This window comes from Seriola lalandi, unplaced genomic scaffold, assembly GCF_002814215.2.
Source record: "Seriola lalandi dorsalis isolate HSWRI2012SDOR001 ecotype SW California unplaced genomic scaffold, Sedor1 jcf7180002054675, whole genome shotgun sequence".
In the NCBI taxonomy this organism is placed as follows: domain Eukaryota; kingdom Metazoa; phylum Chordata; class Actinopteri; order Carangiformes; family Carangidae; genus Seriola; species Seriola lalandi.
Window position 1 is genome coordinate 101,595 of NW_019525228.1, and position 19,978 is coordinate 121,572.

Genomic DNA, 19,978 nt, shown 5'->3' on the forward strand with positions numbered 1-19,978 from the left:
GCTCCATGTCACTGTGTGAAGGAGAAAGTGGGTCACACACACATAAGGCCAAGCAGAGCTGTTATGAACTCTCCTGGCACTCCACTACACTTCACTATATTAGGCTGCAGCAGGCCGAGTGAGGGGGGGGGGCGCCGGCCTGATAATGTCAGAGGTGACTGAGCTGACAAACATCAAGATGACTCAACATGTTTTTAAAAAATATATTAAAATTATATTCACCAACTATCATTGAGATGGAGCGAAGGAAACACCAACAGTGTTCACATTTACAGCAGATTCAACTATGGACCTGAACTCGTGTAATCCCATAAAGAAATGTAATACGGGACATACATATCTCTATATCATCAGTGATGTTGCTTATATTATTATCACATATATACATCCTCTGGATATATAGGTTTATAACATGAAATACCCACTGCAAAATTACAATGATTAAAAATGTTTATATGGTGTAACATGTTGAAACTATATTTGTTAATTATATATATTTCATTTATATTTGCAAGTCTATTTAAATAATGTAAATAATAATATAAAGAAAATATATAAAATAGTATATATTAAAATAATAATGTATATTAACAGGCTTTGGGATGGAAATATATTTATCTAACATATGTCTACGATGTAAACATACATATATTTGTATGAGATATAAACTGTTTGTCAATATATGAAATTGTTCCAATTTCTAACAGGTTCCATTTGTAATTTTTACAGATGTATGTTTTCACTTCATATGTACATATATTGCATGTGTATGGGATCGAGTGGCACATCGAGTATTTATGTCAGATTTAAAATATAGAACAATATGGATTATATATTAAAAATGTAGCATGTATCCCTGTCATTCCTCTACCAACATTAATATGATGATTAAACATTAAATCAGTTAATAAAGTTCAGTATGACCCATGAGTCTACGGCTGTCTATAAAACATGGGTGTATTTAAACATTTCAGCTGAATTTATCTCCAGCTGGTTCATTGTTTAGGAGCTGAAACCTTTAAGTGTCACATGAGCCTCCTGTTAAGGTAGTAATTAATATTTCCCTACAAGGATAATTAAATCATCACATTTCCTCCTGGAATATGAAGAACAAAACACTTAAGATAATCACCCTGTTGCATATGAAAATATATAATTTCTCCTTTTTTCCTTCCTTTTCAGTCTAGCTATTAATTGATTTTATTTATTTATACGTCCAGCTGTTTTACTGGAATGTCCTTTTATTATTTTCTGGATTGTTTTCATTTTAATACCCTACGTTTCTTTCTGGTTTTACTCTCTCTAACACATCTCCTCTGTTTTAGTATTTTATTGTTATTTGCTCTCCAGTGTTTCCTCAGTTCCTGTTATTATCGTCTTATTATCACTCGGTCATTTATTGTTTCCTTTAGAGTGTGTGTGTGTGTGTGTGTGTGTGTGTGTGTGTGTGTGTGTGTGTGTGTGTGTGTGTGTGTGTGTGTAATGAACACACAAGGCACAGGGTCCGGTTTTAAAAACTCTCTCAGTAACTCTATTTCTGTATTAATGTACAACCGTTGAAAATTACAGCAATTTTTTTTTTGTATTTTTTTCCCATTTTTTTTCATTTTTTTAAACGATCTATCTATCAACAGCAATGTTCCAGAAGAAAAGTGTGAAGAACAATGTGAGCGGCAAGAAAAGAGAAAACAAAGAGCAAAAACAAAGTGAGGGGATGGATGTAAAGAAAGAGGAGAGAGCACGAGATGGAGGGAGGGAAGGAAGATGGGAAATTAACAGGTGACATCTTTATCTCCTGCAGCGGAGTGTCTGAGTGTGAGCGTGTGGACGTGTGCACGTGTGGACGTGTGCGTGCTGATGTCAGTGTCAGTGGGTGGAGCTGTAGTGTGAGCGAATGGCGGAGGAGGAGGAGGTGTTGAAGGTCAGACTCATCAGCTGAACACGATCCAGCACCAGTGAGAGAACGAAGCCAGAACCGAGGACTTCAGTAGTTTTACTTAGTTCATAACGACCAGCCTTTTTCTGTCAGCGGCGTTGGTTTGACACTGACACCCCCCGAGGGGGGGGGGGGGGGGGGGGTGTGTTTATCATGAAACACTGGTGACAAAATCTAAAAAAAAAAAGTCACATTCATCTTATTCTATAATATCTTGCGAATACGAACATGCATCATACATAGGAAAATACTGTATTTTATTATTTTTTCATTTTTGTTTATCTATTTTTTTTTAATTCTATTTATTAATTTTTTTTAAAAAGGTCATTTAAGGAGTATGTGGGACCATGAAGTCACCGTCTCTTTCACAGCAAACACACCATCTTCATGTCTGTTCATTGCCCTGTCACGTTGCCCCTGTGCTGCTGGGTAATAAAGTTTGTTCAAAGCGGCGCCGGGGCAGCGGCAGTGACGCATTTGATCCAGAATTATTCAAATCAACCCGTTCAGAGAGGAAACTCACATTAGCTTCATTTATTAGCTCTGATGTGTTCAGACAAAATGGAGTAAGTGCTACAGGTTTAGAGGGTTAGCTAGTCATCATGGTCTATTTAAAACCACCAAATCCAGATCCACAATCAGCACCGTGTCTTCAAAGAAAGAAAAACATCTTCCTCATCCTCTTCATAACAGAACAGCTCTCACTCTTTCAACAGGAAACATCTTGCTTTAATGTCTTTTTTCTAATGTGAAACAAAAGAAAACTGTTTTCACAACAAAACCTCAAACTTTGACCTTTATGATCAGATCTGAAATCTGCAACAAGAGTGACCGCGGTGAACGTGACGCTCTGAAGCCAAAACATGTAAATGAGGATGAGGAGGAGGAGGAAGGGGAGATACAATCGTTTCATTCTCTGACCCTGCAGCATTGTGGGAGCGGGAGGAGGGAGAGACAGAAAGAAACAAGCAAAATGAGCGAGTGTAGAGAAGCGAAGGGGGGAGGAGGGGGGAGGGTCAGTACGACTGCACCGGGGGATGAGGAGGCAAAGGGAGGAGGAGGCGAGGAAGCAAAGAAGGAAGTGAGGAGGGAGATGCTGGTGCTTTGCAGTCGCGATGGAGCTTCAGGTGTCGTGGAAATCCTTCAGCAGTGTGCGTCGCCTCTGCTCAGCGATGTGCATCTGATTCTCCAGATCCTGCAAAAAACAAACATCATCAGTCATTATAATGTTTAGTAACCGACAGGATGTTTTTCCCAAACTGTCCTTTATTTTGACTCAAACTCACGTTCACCTTCCTGCTGCTGGAAATATTCACTACAGCAGCAATTAATACACGAAGCGTCTCAATGCAGAAAACTGTCCCACACCAATAAACGTTTCTCTGCTGCAGTAACTGAACTGTTCAGGAAAATATTAAACCTTCTCTCAAACGCAGACTAAGTGTTCGTGACTTATTTCCGTCCCCAGTAGGAAGCAGTGAGTTTGACGATGAGCGTCACAGACAAGAAAAGAGAGAACATCAAGTTCTGACAGAAATAAACCTTAAAGACTTTTCTTTAAGCTTGAGCTGGATTCTTTTAGTCCAAATAAAATGACATTATTTGTGAGCCTCTGAAACTTCTCTCTTCTTTTCTTTTTAATAGAAATAAATTACATAAAATGAATGTGACTTTTTCAGATTCTGGCCTGTTGGTCAGAAAGAGAAAATACATAATAAAACCGTTAATGAAAATAAGTCAACACTAATGAAGCTATGATTTATGTTTGTACTATTCTAGACAGAGATTTCATCCCCTCGACCTTTAAACCAGCAGAAGAACAGAGAGAATGTCTGAATGTGTGTTTGAGCAGGTTTCTTGTAAAATGAAAGATTACTTTATATAGAGCTGAATGTAAACAACACAAGCACAAACACATGGTACCAGGGACAGGTGGATGAGCTGTGTTTACTGTCTGTGCTCTCATTACTTAATCTGTCCTCTGACCAACACAGCGTCTCTCCTGCGGTGTGACGTTCCTCTGCCGTCATGATTAACTCCTCCCATCCCGTCACCCTCTCTTACCCCTCTGTCACTGGCGCTGAGCTCCCCCTCGCCTCCCACCACTCCTCTCTCGTAGGTGTCGGCTCGCTCCACCTTCCACGACAGGTTCTCTATCTCCGCCTCCAGCTGGGCCTGCTGGTACTCAAACTGCAGAGGACACACGGACAAACACATCACTTCCTGTTCCACTGAGGAAAACTACAAAGATGATAAAAGACACAACGAACATTATCGGGTCACGTGTCTCACCAGTTTCTTGCGCGGGCCGGACTCCATGTAATAGGCGTAGGGGTATGTGTACTGCAGTGTGTAACGACACTGGAAACAAGACAGAACCAGACTCATGATTCACCATCACGTTCAAAGTGCAGATCTACAAGAGACTAAATCAATCTATCTATCTATCAATCAATCAATCAATCGTTATTTGTACAGGAAGGAGCTTCAGACTGAGGAGCCAAATAGAAAAAGGACAAATCAAGTGAGAAAGTTGAGAATGAAATAAAACAGATTTAAAAAGCTCTAATAACATAATAAAAACTTAATAAACAATAAGTGAAAAATAAAGTGACAAATAACTAAAAAATAGTTAATTAATGAAAGAGTTAATTAGTTCATTAAAAGCCAGGCTGAAGGAGCGTTTTTGTTCCATCGGCTCGGAGCATAAAACCTAAACGCTGCTTCGCCACAGGTTTGAGTCCTGCACTGCAGAGCACTGCAGAACGTGTGACACCTGTCTGTCCGTACGGGACGCCAACAGCTTCGAAAACAAGTCAAAGAATTTTAAAATCAATACAGGAAAGAAACGTAGAGACTCCAGATCAGCTGGGACGTGTTGTGGTCTGGACTCTGGCAGCAGATTCTGAATCAGCTGGAGCTGGTTTACCTAATGAAATGGTTAATATTAAGACTGTCTTATTCTAAGTCATGACACACTGCACAGGTAAATTACATATGTTCACTGTGAAATCCTCCAATCAGGAAAGAGAAAGTGAAAAGAGAAGGATGATATTGTTGAAGGAGTGCTGATAAACGATGAGCCTGTTACTGCTCCTCCTTTCTACTCTGACGAAGATTTAAAATCTGATTTAAACAAACTTCTCATTTACCAACCACTAAGCAGCTCTGCATCAGGCGCAGCCGGTGTTCAGTGCTTCGTACCTTAGCCAGCAGCTTTGCAGCGTTATGCAGGTACTGCCAGTCGATCCAGGTTCCCAGGTTGTTCATCACTCTCTCCTGGATCTTCTCCTGGATCCTCTGGTACGTCTGAGCCTCCAGCTGCAGAGACTTGTTGTGATTCTCCCACTGCAGAGAAACATTAAGAAGAATATTTCTCAAATGTTCAGGATGAGAGATTCAGACAGTGCGCAGCGTCTTCCGTCCTCAGAACGACTTCACTCACACAAATGTCCCTCAAAACCTTTAGACAGGAAATCTGATACGTGTTAATCTCCCTCCAGGTTAAATGATGAAGTTACAACAGTTTTGAGTTCAGACTTTTAAAACCAGATGAAGGTTTTCACACACAAAAGAAAGAAAACCAAAAATCAACTAAAGTAAAGCCAGGCAGGATTTTTACTCTTTATTTTGATCCAGGAAGGAGTTTCACTGAGCTTTCATGCTCCTAATACATTTTAAAATGTTATTTGAATAAAATCTAAACGGAGGACATACAGGAACAAAAACAAACTCACCCTCTCAAAGTAGAAGAGGTATTTCTTGAGGGCCTCTCTGGCCTGAGCCTGCTGGCTCTGGTTGACTATATCAGGGTTTTCTTTGTAGCGGCTGCACTCGTAGTATTCACTGCCGTGAGTCTTCCAGTCACCGAGACACATCCAGCAGAAGTCTGTCAGGACACACCGACACACATTACACAGCATGTACAGTAAAGCTGTGGCTCAATGCACAGAACCTGGCGCACACAGTACAGCAGTGGTTTCTAACCTGTGGACATAGATATATATATATATATATATATGTCGATGATGTGACACCTACATTTTCTGTCCAAGAGCCATTTTTTCAGTTAAAAAAGGTTTAAAAACATACCATATATATGTAGTTACTCTCCCATATATTTACTCACTTTAACGTCTCAAACACCTTTACTCATTTTTAACATTTAAAATGTCAAAAGATCATGTGGTGCCTGTTTCTCACTGTGATGCGTGTCGCAGCAGAAACAGAGAAAAGACCTGCTGATCATATTGACATCATACCAGCAACATCATATAAACTGACTCCTCCCACTAGAGTTTCTGTGCCGAGTCTGAATCTGAATCTTTTTTCAGACGTGAAAAATATGAATTTATTTTTAACCATTTCAGCAGCTGCATGTGGAGACAGAAACGTTTTAGTGACGTTTTCTGTCAAAAAAAAAAAAAAAGAAAAGTCCTATAAACTCTGTAGAGAGACAGAGCTGCAGCCGACGTGAACACAGACACTGATTCTCAGCGACACACATGCTGTGTGTTCCTGTCTCAAAGGCTCCGCTGAATTCTGCACTTGATCTAATCTGGTTGATAATTGTGGTTTGGACGAACCAGTTTTAATGCATTCCTGATGTAACTGACTAAACTGAACCGTGCTGACTGTCCTTGTAACCAGGTCCTCTCTGCAGTTCAGTCTCGTCATTGTGACTGGTGGATGTTTGTTGTGTGATGTGTGATGCCACTAGATGGACGCCGAGCTCCTCACACAGCAGCAGGTTCATGCTTCACAGGCTCAGACAGGAGATGAGAAACTACTCACCGTGTTTACACTTGGAGCATTGCTGCAACAAACAAAGACACGGGAGGAAGTCGATTAGTGAAGCAGAAACATGAAAAACAAATCTGAGCAAATCAGCAACTGAATGTTTTTATATGTAAAAACTATTTAGTGCTTGATTTAACACGACTGAGACGTCACACGTGAAGCTGAGAGGCTGATAGAAATACACCAGGTAACACGCATCAGGACTGACTGTGTCAATCTATTAAAGTGGAGGACTTCAGCTCACAGTGTGAATATATTTTTAGCGTTTCCTGTGTTCTGGGAAAGTGAGATTGTCAGCTCTGACTCACCATGTGATTGCACCCGCCGTTCTTCTCGATGCAGATATTGCACTTAGGACACTAGAGAAGAAACACACACCATTTCAATCTGTACAACACAGTCATGATCAAGGTCACAGCAACACACTTTGTACTTTTACATGTTTTCAAACCGTGTGTGGAAGTGTGAGACTCCAGAAGTAAAGTAATCTTTGTAAGCATGTTCAAGTGACAGAGTGTGTGTGTGTGTGTGTGTGTGTGTGTGTGTGTTCAGGACAGATCCATCATACATCTTTAGTGTGTGCGCTGATGTAGTTGGCTGTCTCCGAGTCGTCGGCACATTTGGTCAGCCATTTTCGGATGGTTGCACAGTCTGTGGGCGCGTGGTACATCTGACGGCATTTAAAACTGACAGAGAAAACACACACATTTATATTTTTACTGTTGACAGATAAAACAAGTGTTCACACATTCACATAAAAATGTTTAAGAACTATCATGTAAATATGCAACAGTAGTCTTTATGAGTCAGACATGTCGATAACGGGCTGGGATTTGAGAGAGCACTCAGCTCAGATCAGAAACAGTTTAATGAGTTTGTAAAAGTTAAAGAAAACAGGTCACTAACTAACTTGACTAACAGTAGTGAAACTTATTAATACTGTAGTTTAGTGAATGATTTTCTGATGAAATCTGTTCATATGACTCATGAGTGAGGCCCAGTGTTTGTACACTCCATGCTCTGTGTGTGTGTGTGTGTGTGTGTGTGTGTGTGTGTGTGTGTGTGTGTGTGTGTGTGTGTGTGTGTGTCCTACCAGAACACTTCACTGCAGCGGCTACACTGCACCCTGCGCGCCCGGGGCTCCTGCACCTTGATGACAATGGGACAGTCTGCACCTGGACACAACTGCAACTGGAAATGACTCTGAGGTCAAAGAGACACAGGAAGTTGGTCAAAATGGAGATGAATTTTTATGATGATGTGTACAGTTGTCTAACCTTAGACAGAACTGAGCTGGAAGTTTTCACTTCCTTTCAACTTTACCAGTGAAATATTTAAACGACAGTTCAACAGAATCATAAAACTGAACACTGTTGTGATGACACTGTGTTCTGAGGATTATCCAGTTATTCTTTCAGAGTAGTAAATATAAATGAAAATGTATTTCTTTGTAATCAGGGTGAATGATCCTTCCAGAAAACATGAACGTCTAATTTGAGATTATAGATTATTATAAATACATATCTGGAAACCCAGAGACAGACCATGAACATTCAACACTGCACAGACAGTTTCTCACTCACTCTCCACATAACTCTGACGTCTCATCTGCTGTACATGCAGAGCATCACACACACACACACACACACACACACACACACACACACACACACACACACCTCGACGTAGTCTCTGAAGAGGTAGCGTCTGTATTTGTCCTTCAGCTCCTCTCCTGGCAGAAGCGGCAGGACAAAGTCTTCAGGCATCTGCAGGGAACAGTCCTGAGCCATACACGAGATACCTGAACACACACACACACACACACACACACACACCTTTCTATTAAGAAGTGTCCTGAATCACTGACAGACACAAAGGCTCTCACAAATAAATGACACTCATCATTTAAAACATTCATCTGTGACTGGGAAAGCTCTGCTGTAGTGGTGAAGTTGTGTATTTGGTTGTTACAGTGACCCAGAAAGAGGACTGGGTTCATCCGTGGTGATAAACGTGTCCTTCATCTGATAATGAAACACTATCAGACTCACAGGGACGCACTTTATCAGAGAGACATTACAAACCAGCACGAGGGCACACAATGGATTACTTCTCTCTCTCTCTCACTCTCTCTCACACACACACACACACACACACACACACCCACACACACGGAGTCCGGTAAACTGTATGTACCACACACATACAGTAAACTGCACACACCCACACACCCATCTGCTCTCCTGCTGACACAAGCACTCTCTTACACACACACACACACACACACACACACACACACACACACACACACACACACACACACACACACACTCATAATCATAAGGCTGCGGCGGGAGCAGAACTGCCTGCTAACATTTTACACCAGATGGGAGTCATCAAACCCTCATATCACACCTCCTTCAAAGTCACAAGCTACTGTTGGATTTTACACAAACACGTCAACAACTGAAGACAAACATCCAGCTGAGTTTTCTGTCATCAAGCGCAGGATCATTAAGTGTGTACACACTCCGCTGGTGTGACTGTGGCAGAAATAAACGTTTGAAACAATCAGAGGCTCCATGCACATGACTACGTTTCCCCCTGCCATCCACACGACTCCAGAGCTTGAGCCCTGAAAGAGGAGACTTTTGGAAACGCTGCTGAACCTGTGCTTTATTCTGAAAACTCTGGGGTTGTGTTTTATTTTGAAATCTCTGGGGTTGTGTTTTACTTTGAAATCTCTGGGGTTGTGTTGTAGTCTGGACAGAAACTAAGACCTCTGTAAACGATGAGGTCACTCCCACAGCCTCTCCTGATTGGCTGTCATCAGCCTGGACTACCAGTGGTGAAAACAACATGATGATGAATGACAGTGTTACTGACCTTGTTGTCTTTGCAGCTGCTGTTCACTTACATTCTCTGTTTTAATGCTACAACTGTCTCTGCTGTTCCTCCTTCAGAGGCTTTACTGCAGAGGAGACAAGCTACTTCCTGTTTACACCAGCTCACACATGCTCAGTGCAGGTGATGGTCATGTGATGTGTGTTTTCAGGTGTGTTAGTGGAAAATGAAAATGTAGTCACGTGGATGTAGCCAAAAACTGTGATGAATCTAGAGGGGACACACACACACACCTGGGAGCTCAGATCAGAGTGTGACTCACCCACTGTAATACCAGCTTTGATGACCACACAGATGCACACACACTCTCTCTCTACTCACCTACTCCCATGCCGTCTTTCACCAGTACAGTGCAGTGCTGCTCCCAGCATGCTTTGCAGAAGGAGTGCTGACAGGGCAGAGCCAGCAGGGAGTCTCTCCGTACGACTTGTAGACACACACCACACTGGAGGGACTGAGGGGCCTGAAACACACACACACACACACACACACACACACACACACACACACACACACCGTGTCACAGGTAAAATGGAACATTCCAGTCAAATCAAAGGTAAATGTCTGTCCGTCTGTAGCTCAGCTAATTTTCAATTAAACAAACTTCTTTTTAAATAAAATAAATTTAAATAAAGTGGAATTTCACTGTAAGCATTTAACTAAAATAAAATTATTAATTAAAATTAATTATAATTAATTATGTTTATTTATGCAAATATTTGCATATGTATATGTGGGTATTTATTCAATTTTATTGCTTTTTTCATCTTTCCTTTATTTCATTGTAAATTTATTCCATAAATTTTATTAATAATCACAATGTATTTTATCATATTGATATTATTATTGACAATTTTTTTTCTTTGACAATCTAATTCCATTGAATGATTGTAATTGTGCTTTGGCAACACATTAGAAATAAGGTCAGTGAAGCCCGTTGAATTAAATTGTGTGAGTAGAAATTACAACTACAATTGATTATTCTCTCTATTGATTAATCAATAATTTTTTCTTCAATTAACCAACTGATTAATTAGTGTATAAAACATTAATAATGATGCCAATTTGTCATCTCACCTGACCAGTGATGTCTTAAAAGTTACCATTTCCTATTCTGTCTGCAAGCACCTGAACACACCTGAAGGTGATGAGAAACTGAGCAGCAGCAAATCCTCACATCTTTAATAAGAAAGTGTTATTATGATTCTAATAAATGACTTGGCTGATCAATTATTAATTTATGTCAATCAAGTAATCAACTAGTCTTTTTCTTGACTGGTGAATTATCTGCTGCATTAAGGCTTGATACAGTGTGTGTGTGTGTGTGTGTGTGTGTGTATATAATAAATCTTTGTCCAGAAGATATATGAGCGATATAAAAATATTGATTAAAGGTAAGAACAAAAGCATATAAACAGTATCTTCGTCCAGTAAACCTTAAAGTTAACCTTCCTTGAAAGCTTGTGGTCTGTTACTCACAGTGACTGTTCTGCAGGTGCTGCTGGGCTGGACCAGAGCGTCTGACAACAGCAGAGACGAGTTGGACTTATATCTGAGGGGAACATGGACAGAACCAGGGTGAGAGACAGAAAAGGTGAAAGCTGCAGAAGAATGAAAAAACAGACACCACGGTAAAGAGAGTGAGGAGAGAGACTAGAGAACCATGAGGAAAAGGTAGAAAGGGAGGATGAATCAAAGAAGCAGAGAAGGGGTGATGAAAGAGAAAAGACAGCAAGAATGAAAATTAAAAAAAGACCAGAGAAGGAGGAGAGGAGGAAACATACCTGTCCAGTATCTGTGAAACCTGCCAGTGAAAATGCACCAGGATCAGTTTTGCTACTGCTGGTAAAACCTGAGAGAGAGAGAGAGAGAGAGAGAGGGAGAGAGAGAGAGAGAGAGAGAGAGAGGGAGACAGAGAGAGAGAGAGAGACAGAGAGACAGACAGACAGAGAGAGAGAGACAGACAGAGACAGAGAGACAGACAGACAGGGAGAGAGAGAGAGTGAGAGAGAGAGAGAGGGAGAGAGACAGAGAGAGAGAGAGAGAGAGGGAGAGAGAGAGAGAGAGAGAGAGAGAGAGAGAGAGAGAGAGAGAGAGAGAGAGAGAGAGAAGCTGCTTCAGTAACAGAAAAGTGACTAGACAGTTGAAGTGTCTCCACTTCGCCTGTTTTCACTGTGATGGATAAAAAGCTGATTTTACTCCTGATGAGCAGGAAAGAATCTGATTCTGCTGGAAACAGAAACATTTTCTTGCTTCTCTTTTGGCTCCTGAACAAATAATAAAAGCAAAACTGTGGAAAAAACTCAGAAGAAGTGAAACAAGCATTTGATCAATTATTTCACAACAAGAAAATATATGAGTAAAATGAAACCTCTCACTTGCTCCTTCTGTTTTCTACAGCTGTAAACTGAGTCTCACTTTGGTTATTGATCATGCAGAAGACAAACTAAGACCTCACTCTGGACATTATTACACAAACAAAAAAACAAATAGGTAGATTAATCTATAATAAGAAAATATATTTATTGGAAGAATGGTTATAAAATGATAAGAGATCTGTTGTTCAGAGTGAGGGAAGACGTGTTTGCCAGGCCTTTCCTTCATAGTGGATACCACTTCATACTTGTTACCACGGCTATTTTGTTTTTGTTGTTTATTGGTGTGTTTTGTTTTGATATGTTTATGTTCCATATAGCTGTGAAAAAACACTCAAGTAAAGCAAAAGGCACTGTTTTATGTTTTGATGAATTATCAGTTCAACTGATGTATTCTGTCAGCTGATACTGTACAGGACGATAACTCAGTGTTACGCCTCGCACTACAGGCCACACATCGAGGTTCGTCCTTCTTTCACCTGCTGACATCCACAAACACACACCTGTTCCTCTGAGGAAACCAGGCTCCCAGGTGATTCTGTGCGAGTGTGAAGCTGTTGGTGTACGACAGCTTCACACTCAGCAGTTAGCCCAAATAAACAGAGTCATTGTGAAGCATTAAAGGTCACATTCATGACGATATAACCTCATGTTATAACCTGCTGCCTCCTTCAGCTGCAGCGCAAGAATGGAAAGATATTAACACGTGAGCTCAGAACAACAGAATGTCAAAATAAAGCTCCTTTTTCTCCTGGTTAAAACCCACTAACAGCCTCCAACATCAGGCTTCTGTCTGCAGTGGAAAAGGGATTAATCACACCTGGGTCACATGACTCCGCAGTATACGCAGGTATTAATCAGCTCTGGCTCTGATCAGCAGTGATGTTAACACAACACCTGGTTAACTTGCAAATTGTCATCCCCTTTCCTGCTGTGACGTCTTTCAGAGACAGACACTGCAAACACACCTGTCACCTGTCCAGGTGCTGCTAGAACAGAAACACCTTCCTCTGAGAGTGAAGCTGCAGCCCTGAGATAAGTTTTAAAAACAATCACTGATCGAAGCGTCTCACACGGAGACTCCGACACTTTTGAGACGAGTGTGTGTGTGTGTGTGTGTGCGCTCTGTAAGTGCATGTGATGACATCACTCCCTGCAGGTGTGTGTGTCCTCAGTCTGAACAGAACGACAAACTGGACTGACTGTGGAAAAGAGGTAAATCAGCTTTTATTAGCAGGTTTACCTGCCTTTCCCCTGAAGGCTGATGGGAATTTATTCTGGCGTGCTCAACGACAGCAAACATATGATCAACAGTCCTTGTCGCCATCATGTCAGGCGGATCTGAGCCGGTACAGCACTGAGCAAAGGTTTTAAGCACTTTTTATCTATCATGCAATATCACCAGGGAGTCATCTGATCGGCCCCAAACTCAGTCTGCAGCACGACAAGCAGCTCAAACACACAGCCACATCATCAACACCCGTCCTCTGTGACACCAACATGGAGTCCTGCAACAGATGGTGTGGCCCCCAGAGTCCTGATCTCAGCATCATGGAGCCGGTCTGGGATCACATGAAGAGACGGGAGACAGTGGGACAGCCGAGATCCAAGTATCTTACAAACCGTGCTCAGGTGTATCTAGAACTGGTAAAGGCCGGTCACACTAAACACTGACCTGAGATTACTGAGCTCTGTATGAAGTTCATTAACAATCCTCACTTTGCTTTTAGTACCTAAAACTTTTCTTAGTTCTGTGTAAACACAGGACAGAAGAAACAGTCACTGAAATAACAACGTGATGACGCTCAAAGAGAATTCTGAAACAGGAAGTGACTACGACAACGCCTTATGTTATGTGCGATACATGTTTAATTGTAAACTCTCGCAGCAAAGACACTGAACCAGATATTTTGTCGAGACTTTGCTCTACAGCCTCAGAAATGACTCAGACGTCTCAGACAACATCCAGACTAATGCGACTTGTTTTGGTCTTTCATACCCAGTAAGGAACATCTCACAGCAGCTGCAGTTTCTCTGATGAAGCTAAAATGTGCCACGTTGTTGAGCATTGTTAGCACCATCAGTGTTGTGGTGCCACAGAGACGCTTCCACCTACAGATCATATTCTCCAGACGTACAGGAACAGAAATCACAGTGAAAATGCCAAAAGAGAATTCCTACTGAGATCATGACTCATCACAAAATCTGCCAAAATAATCACAATGTGATGCTTTTGCGTATTTTGCAGCTCTAGGTACAAAAATAGCAGAAATCTTAGGAATCCACCTTCAGTGTTTTCTGTGATCTCTTACTCAAATAAAGCTGTGGCAGAAGATCTGCTGCCTCTCATGCTGCTTTTATTCCTCTACAGGAGAGTGTCTGATATTTCCTGCTGTTTCACTTTCTCTGTCACTCCCTACATCCCCTCCTCTCCATCTCTGCCTTGACCTCCAGGACTTCGAGGGAGTCCCTTCTGAAAGTTTCATCAGCGATAATGAAACCTGCTCAAATCAATCTGTTTCAATATGTCGCTGAAAACAACTAAAGAGTGTCTTCATCTGAGAGTAGAAGAGACGGATCACGGGTTAACCTGCTGAGACTGAGCAGAGAACCAGACTCTTCCTGTTGCACTGTTTTCTTCCTTAAACTTTACATCAGTCTTATCACTAAGTGTTTTGTGCAGCAAGCAGCCAGCAGCCTGTGTGGACTGATGTTCTTTAGCTCTCACCTTCAGCGCAGCAGCCACAGTGTTCACCTCCTCCGTCAGCACCTTCTGACTCTCTTTGTAGGTCAGGCAGGTGAACTGGTACTCCTCCGGGTCAAAGGAGTCGGCGCCCTGTTGCTCCACGTCGCTGGCCACGCCCTCATAGTAGCTTGCGATGTCGCCCTGGTCCTCCTCCTCTCCGCCATCGTCCTCATCCTCCTCTTCTTCAGAGTTCACCCCGAAGTCTTCCTCGTTGCTGTCCGACGCCTGGCTGTTCATGTCCACAGACATCCAGTCGACTGAATCAATCACCCGCACAGGTAGACGGCCCGCCTACCTGTCGGATCCTAGTGGTACGATTGGCTGAAATGGCTCTTTTAAAGCTGCGCCCCCTTTTCCACCTGCTAGTGTCACTCCTCAGAGACACCCCGCCCTCCGGTCTGTCTGAGGCGCGTACGGAGCGCGCTCAGCAGCAGCGGAAGAAGCAGAAGAAGTCACACTCCCCGTCAGTCATTTGGAAGCTGGTTAAAGGGCGATCTGAGGAGGGAGAGAAAAGACTGGAGAGACGGAGGAGAGAGAGAGAAGGGGGAGGGAGAACAAGCAGGTGAAAAAGAAATGGAGGAGGAGAAAGAAGTGGAGTGAGAGGGAAACACACGTCAGTAAAAGCTGATGATTAAATTGTTAAACTAGAGAGTGTGTGTGATGGGACTGTTGCACTCTCTCAAACCATTTCCACAGATGTCATACAGGCTTCGTTTTAAAGGGTCAATGTATTTTCATTGTTTGACTTTATTTGAACTCCAGTTGGTTCCTGTTGAAGTGAAGCCGTCGTTCACATTCAGCACATTAAGTCTTATCTTTATGTTGGCTCTATCTGAATATTAGGCTTCAGCTGGGCTGAAATAAACACACTTGGCTGATGAAGGTGATTCTGACTCATAACAGGGACTTGACAGAGACAGCAGCAGCACAACTGGCTACACACACAATAAATCAATAAAAACCTTATCAGGAAAGATAAAAGCTAAAAGGTATCAAGTTCAGAAAAGTTGAAATATGAAACACTGAGGTTTAGCTGCCAAACATCGACCTTGTTCTGACAGCTCTCGGTATCGTGGTGTTCTCTGTAGGGCTGCTGTGTTTCAGTGATATGAACACAATCAATCCTCACTGTTCTCAGCTGATGTTCCTCAATCCTACTGACAGCAAATTTATATCAACTTCTCAAAGGTTGTGTATTAGTGGAGGGATCCTCCAAATAATCAACCAGATACAAATGTTCCTCAGAGGAAAGACACGGTCACAGAGTCGCTGACAGGAAGCTCAGACATCAGCACATCTGCACAGAGCGGCCGTCACTGAGCGGTCAGACACAGAACATCCAAACAAGTAAGAGTGGCGTGTCTTACAGTACAAACTACAAACTAATACAGGTTCAAGAATAATATTGTTTTAATTTAGAAAGAAAGATTTGCCAATTTTTAAAACTGAAAGACATAAAATATTTAAAAATATCTTTTAAGTCTGTTTCCTTACTGATTATTTTGAGCAGTGGGGGTTTAAACAGACAGATGGACAGTCCAGAGCAGCACTGTGTTTTCTTCATATCTTACATTATTCGTGGAGCTGCATTAATGGAAATATAACCCAAATCTCAACACGTCTAAGTGCAATATCCAAATCACAGGAGCTGCAGTGTTTTGATGAAGGTAAACCGTCACATTGTTGGAGTTGTTAGCACAACAATAACATCATTCACATTTTTGTATTTTCACTGAAAAAATATAAATGATCATTCCAACTGAAACTGATGTGATTGTTTTTGCATAAAGTGTAGCCTTAATTATTAGTCTATCAGAAGGCCATTTCTAATAATGTTGACTGGCTTACAGTACGACAGACAGTGTCTCACTGAAAACATCTGGGAGATGTGTTATTAAAACACTTTGACTGGAAGGTTGTAGTGAGTTTTAATATTGGTTTGTCCCTGTGGGTAAAAACTCTGACTGAAGCCGCTCAGAGCGGCAGAATAAAGATTCTGTTAGAATTTTGTAATAAACTAAAACATCACACACATTCTGTGCCAACCTCTAAAATGTGTTAATGTACGTTAAAGTCCATTTTAACACTAAGTCAGTGAACATATGGTCCTAATCTACAGAGAGTGAAATTTACACTGAACAGTCAATTCAACCCTTTAATAGTTAATATTTGACACTAGACTGAGAAGTGTTCATCAAGTTTTACACTATGAGGGAAATAACACCCATCATGTTTTTTACTTTTGACAGAGTTTTTAATTGTTCATCAGAAATGAGTCTTTACTTTCTCAGTGTTAAACCTAAGAAATGGCTCCCAACAGAGTTGGTTTTTAACTGGCTGCTGCCAGTGTTACACATCATCTGCTTGTGTATCCTCTTCTGAAACATAATGTCTTTGATAATATAGTTCCCAAACACTGCAGCAGGGCTGTTGAGCCTCCAGGCAGTTGCTGAGGAACCTCTGGCTGACTGTTTCGTCCAGCCTCTCCACGCAGCAGTTGACCTTTCATTACAGAATCAGGCCTCTTCCATAAAACTAGCTGGAATGGACTGTTAGCAGAGAAAGCAGCTCCTGGATTTGGTTTATTTAAATACTTTGACCTGGTGACAAAATGTTCCTTTTCTCTGCAGACTAGAGGACGACTATCTACTCTACTCACCATGTGACCTGCTGCTGTCCTACGCTATGAACAATTAACATCCTCCTCCTTATTTCCTTCCTAAGAATCCACTTCTCTCTCTGCTTGTGTGTCTTTCTGCGTCTCTACTTCTGCTCTAGCTTTGGATTAAACTTCACAAAGACAGGATTTTAAACCAGCACTTGCTCGTAGACAGTGGACTGTATTTTTCTCTCCTACAGTATTGTTGATCTGTTAAACACGTGCAGGACACAAGACATGGGTTAAGGCTTAATGTCACCGTTTACAGGATTAGCTGAAGATGCTTTAGCTTTGGGGATGAGGGAGTCACACAAACCATAACTGCAGTTAACTTGTTGGCAAACCAGGCAGTAAGCAGCCCGTCTCAGCTGGGGGTCGACCCAAAAGTGCAAATACACAACAGCAACAGAGTCAGAATATAAACAGCAGCAAAGGATATTTTTTATCCACAATTGTTGTTGCTCATGTTGTAAGCACTTTGTGCTCCATTTCTACTATGAAAAGTGCTTTACAACTAAAGATTATTATCATCATCATTATTATTATTATTATTACTATTAGGAGAAACATCTTTGTGTATAAACTACTCAGAAAAATGTCCAATACTGAACTCCAGCCACACAACTGGACTGGGGATATTCCCATGACTAGAACATATTATGTGATATTTATTGTCATGTTTTCCCCTAATATCACTCATACACTTGGCAAAGCAATTACATTCCTTTCCAAGTAGTAGATTCATTCTGTAAATTAGGTTTCCTAGCATTGCTGCGCAGCACCGATGTCATGACACATTATAAGTCCTTGTCAGAGTGGGGTTCCCCTCGCTCTCTGAGTTTTATCCATGTTCACATTGTGGTGTTGGAGGATGAGTAGTTTGTCTCGTCTTCCGTACACGTTGCAAGGATTAAGAAATCTCCTAACTTTGAACGAGAAGTAGCGCACAGCTTCATGACTTGAGTCAGGGTTTAGATCCTCCTGGTCAAATATTCCTCCAATACAAGTGAAATTTGTTCAGTCAGATTTTTTACTTGACTTAAAGTGCTTGACTACTTGATTTTAAAAATACTGAAGTATTCAAAAGTACATTTTTTAGGTCAACGCATTGTTGTTTTGTTCCACGTTTACAGAATTGAATGACTGAAAAAACCGACTGACTGACGATGTTTTAGTTTTTCTTGTTTAGTCAGTGATGAAGTCTGGTCGTGGTAAACTCAGCAAACATTTCAAACTAAATAAATCTTTATTTGTAAACCTTCAAACACAGACTTCAGATCAGAATCTCCATCTTCAGGACACTGACAGGGTCAAACATGGCTGACAGTGGAGGAGTGGGCTGTGATTGGTTTTTCTCCTGTGATCAACACAGTGTATGGTCTATCACATTTTCAAAATAAAATTAAATAAATTCCTCTGATTAAAAGCTCTACTTCAAAGTAAGAGTACATCATACAATATTTGTCTTTTCAGTGTGGTGGAGTAAAAGTCAGATGTTTACAAAAGAAATAAAAGTAAAGAACTGATATTTGAAGAATATACTTCAGTACAGTATTCAAGTAAATGTACTTAGTTACTGTCAACCTACACGAACTTTAAGGGCCTTGTTGACTTATTACGACATGTCATCTGTAACCGCTGTGGTCCACACACACCTCAGTCTCAGCCGTTTTCTGGCACCGAGGTTCAAATGTGACTTAGCAAATATCCACCTGGATGGAAAACAAGGTTAGCCGGGAGAGCGAGCCAGCCGGCCCCGGTGCAGGTGCCGGTGCCAGCGACAGACGCAGCTCGCATTCCGCCTGGTCCAGGCTAAAAATAGGCAGCAAACTGGGTGACACACATCTTGCTAGGCTAATATATCACAGCGACTCAGCACAGGTTTGATATCGAGTCTTGGGGGGAGGGGGGGTAGTAAGGTGCTCGGGACGGGATTAAGCAAAGCACAGACCGGCTTGGTTGTAGCTGGACATCGGCATTTTGAACCGACTACGGGGCCGAAGCTGAAAACGGCAGTGAAGTCAAACCCAAAGACCGGCTAACAGGCTAATTTACCGTTAGCCTGTTAGCTTCCTGGCTAGCGTGCTGGCTGTTATATTCAGCAGCGAAGTAACGGCATGTCAAAACCAACGAGTTTGGCGGGTTACGCTGCAGAATAGACTCACAAAAGTTTTCAAGAAAAAGTTAATTTTATCCTCCAACAAGAATTCACGACATAATAGCTAGCTAGGATAGCCACCCCCTTTATGGCTCCCTCCCGCTGAGCCTCTCTGCCTCTCATCCACTCTAGTCCGGGGATTGAGATGTAAACAAGGCCCTGCGGAGCTCGGCAGTAAACAGACACATTTCAACGTCCGCTGTGTTCCTTTCCCCCGGTTACAGGCGGCGGTGTTTACCTGTGGGAGCAGCCTCGGCTGGGCCCGCGGTGACGGCCAGGAGTCGTTTTTATGTGGGGAAATCCAAAGAGCGATTTGCACTGTGTTCTGCTGGATGGTTGGCGGAAGACAGACCGTTACAGAGCTACTTATCAGTGACGCCACATCCGCGTTTCTCCTGCC

The 19,978-nt window shown here is 41.8% G+C and overlaps 1 protein-coding gene across 1 annotated transcript; it reads right to left on the reverse strand.

The window, feature by feature from the left end:
* Positions 1 to 1,503: 1,503 nt before the first annotated feature.
* arih2 (ariadne homolog 2 (Drosophila)) lies at positions 1,504 to 19,972 on the reverse strand. Its single transcript, XM_023421717.2, has 15 exons — positions 19,817 to 19,972; positions 14,744 to 15,276; positions 11,425 to 11,492; positions 11,120 to 11,192; positions 9,962 to 10,103; positions 8,416 to 8,537; positions 7,830 to 7,939; positions 7,305 to 7,422; positions 7,045 to 7,095; positions 6,731 to 6,752; positions 5,674 to 5,825; positions 5,141 to 5,284; positions 4,229 to 4,297; positions 4,001 to 4,126; positions 1,504 to 3,131 (listed from the first exon to the last, which is right to left on the reverse strand). Exons 2-15 carry the CDS (start codon positions 15,008 to 15,010, stop codon positions 3,060 to 3,062), a joined length of 1,536 nt encoding a protein of 511 aa, XP_023277485.1. The 5' UTR covers positions 15,011 to 15,276; positions 19,817 to 19,972; the 3' UTR covers positions 1,504 to 3,059.
* Positions 19,973 to 19,978: the final 6 nt, after the last annotated feature.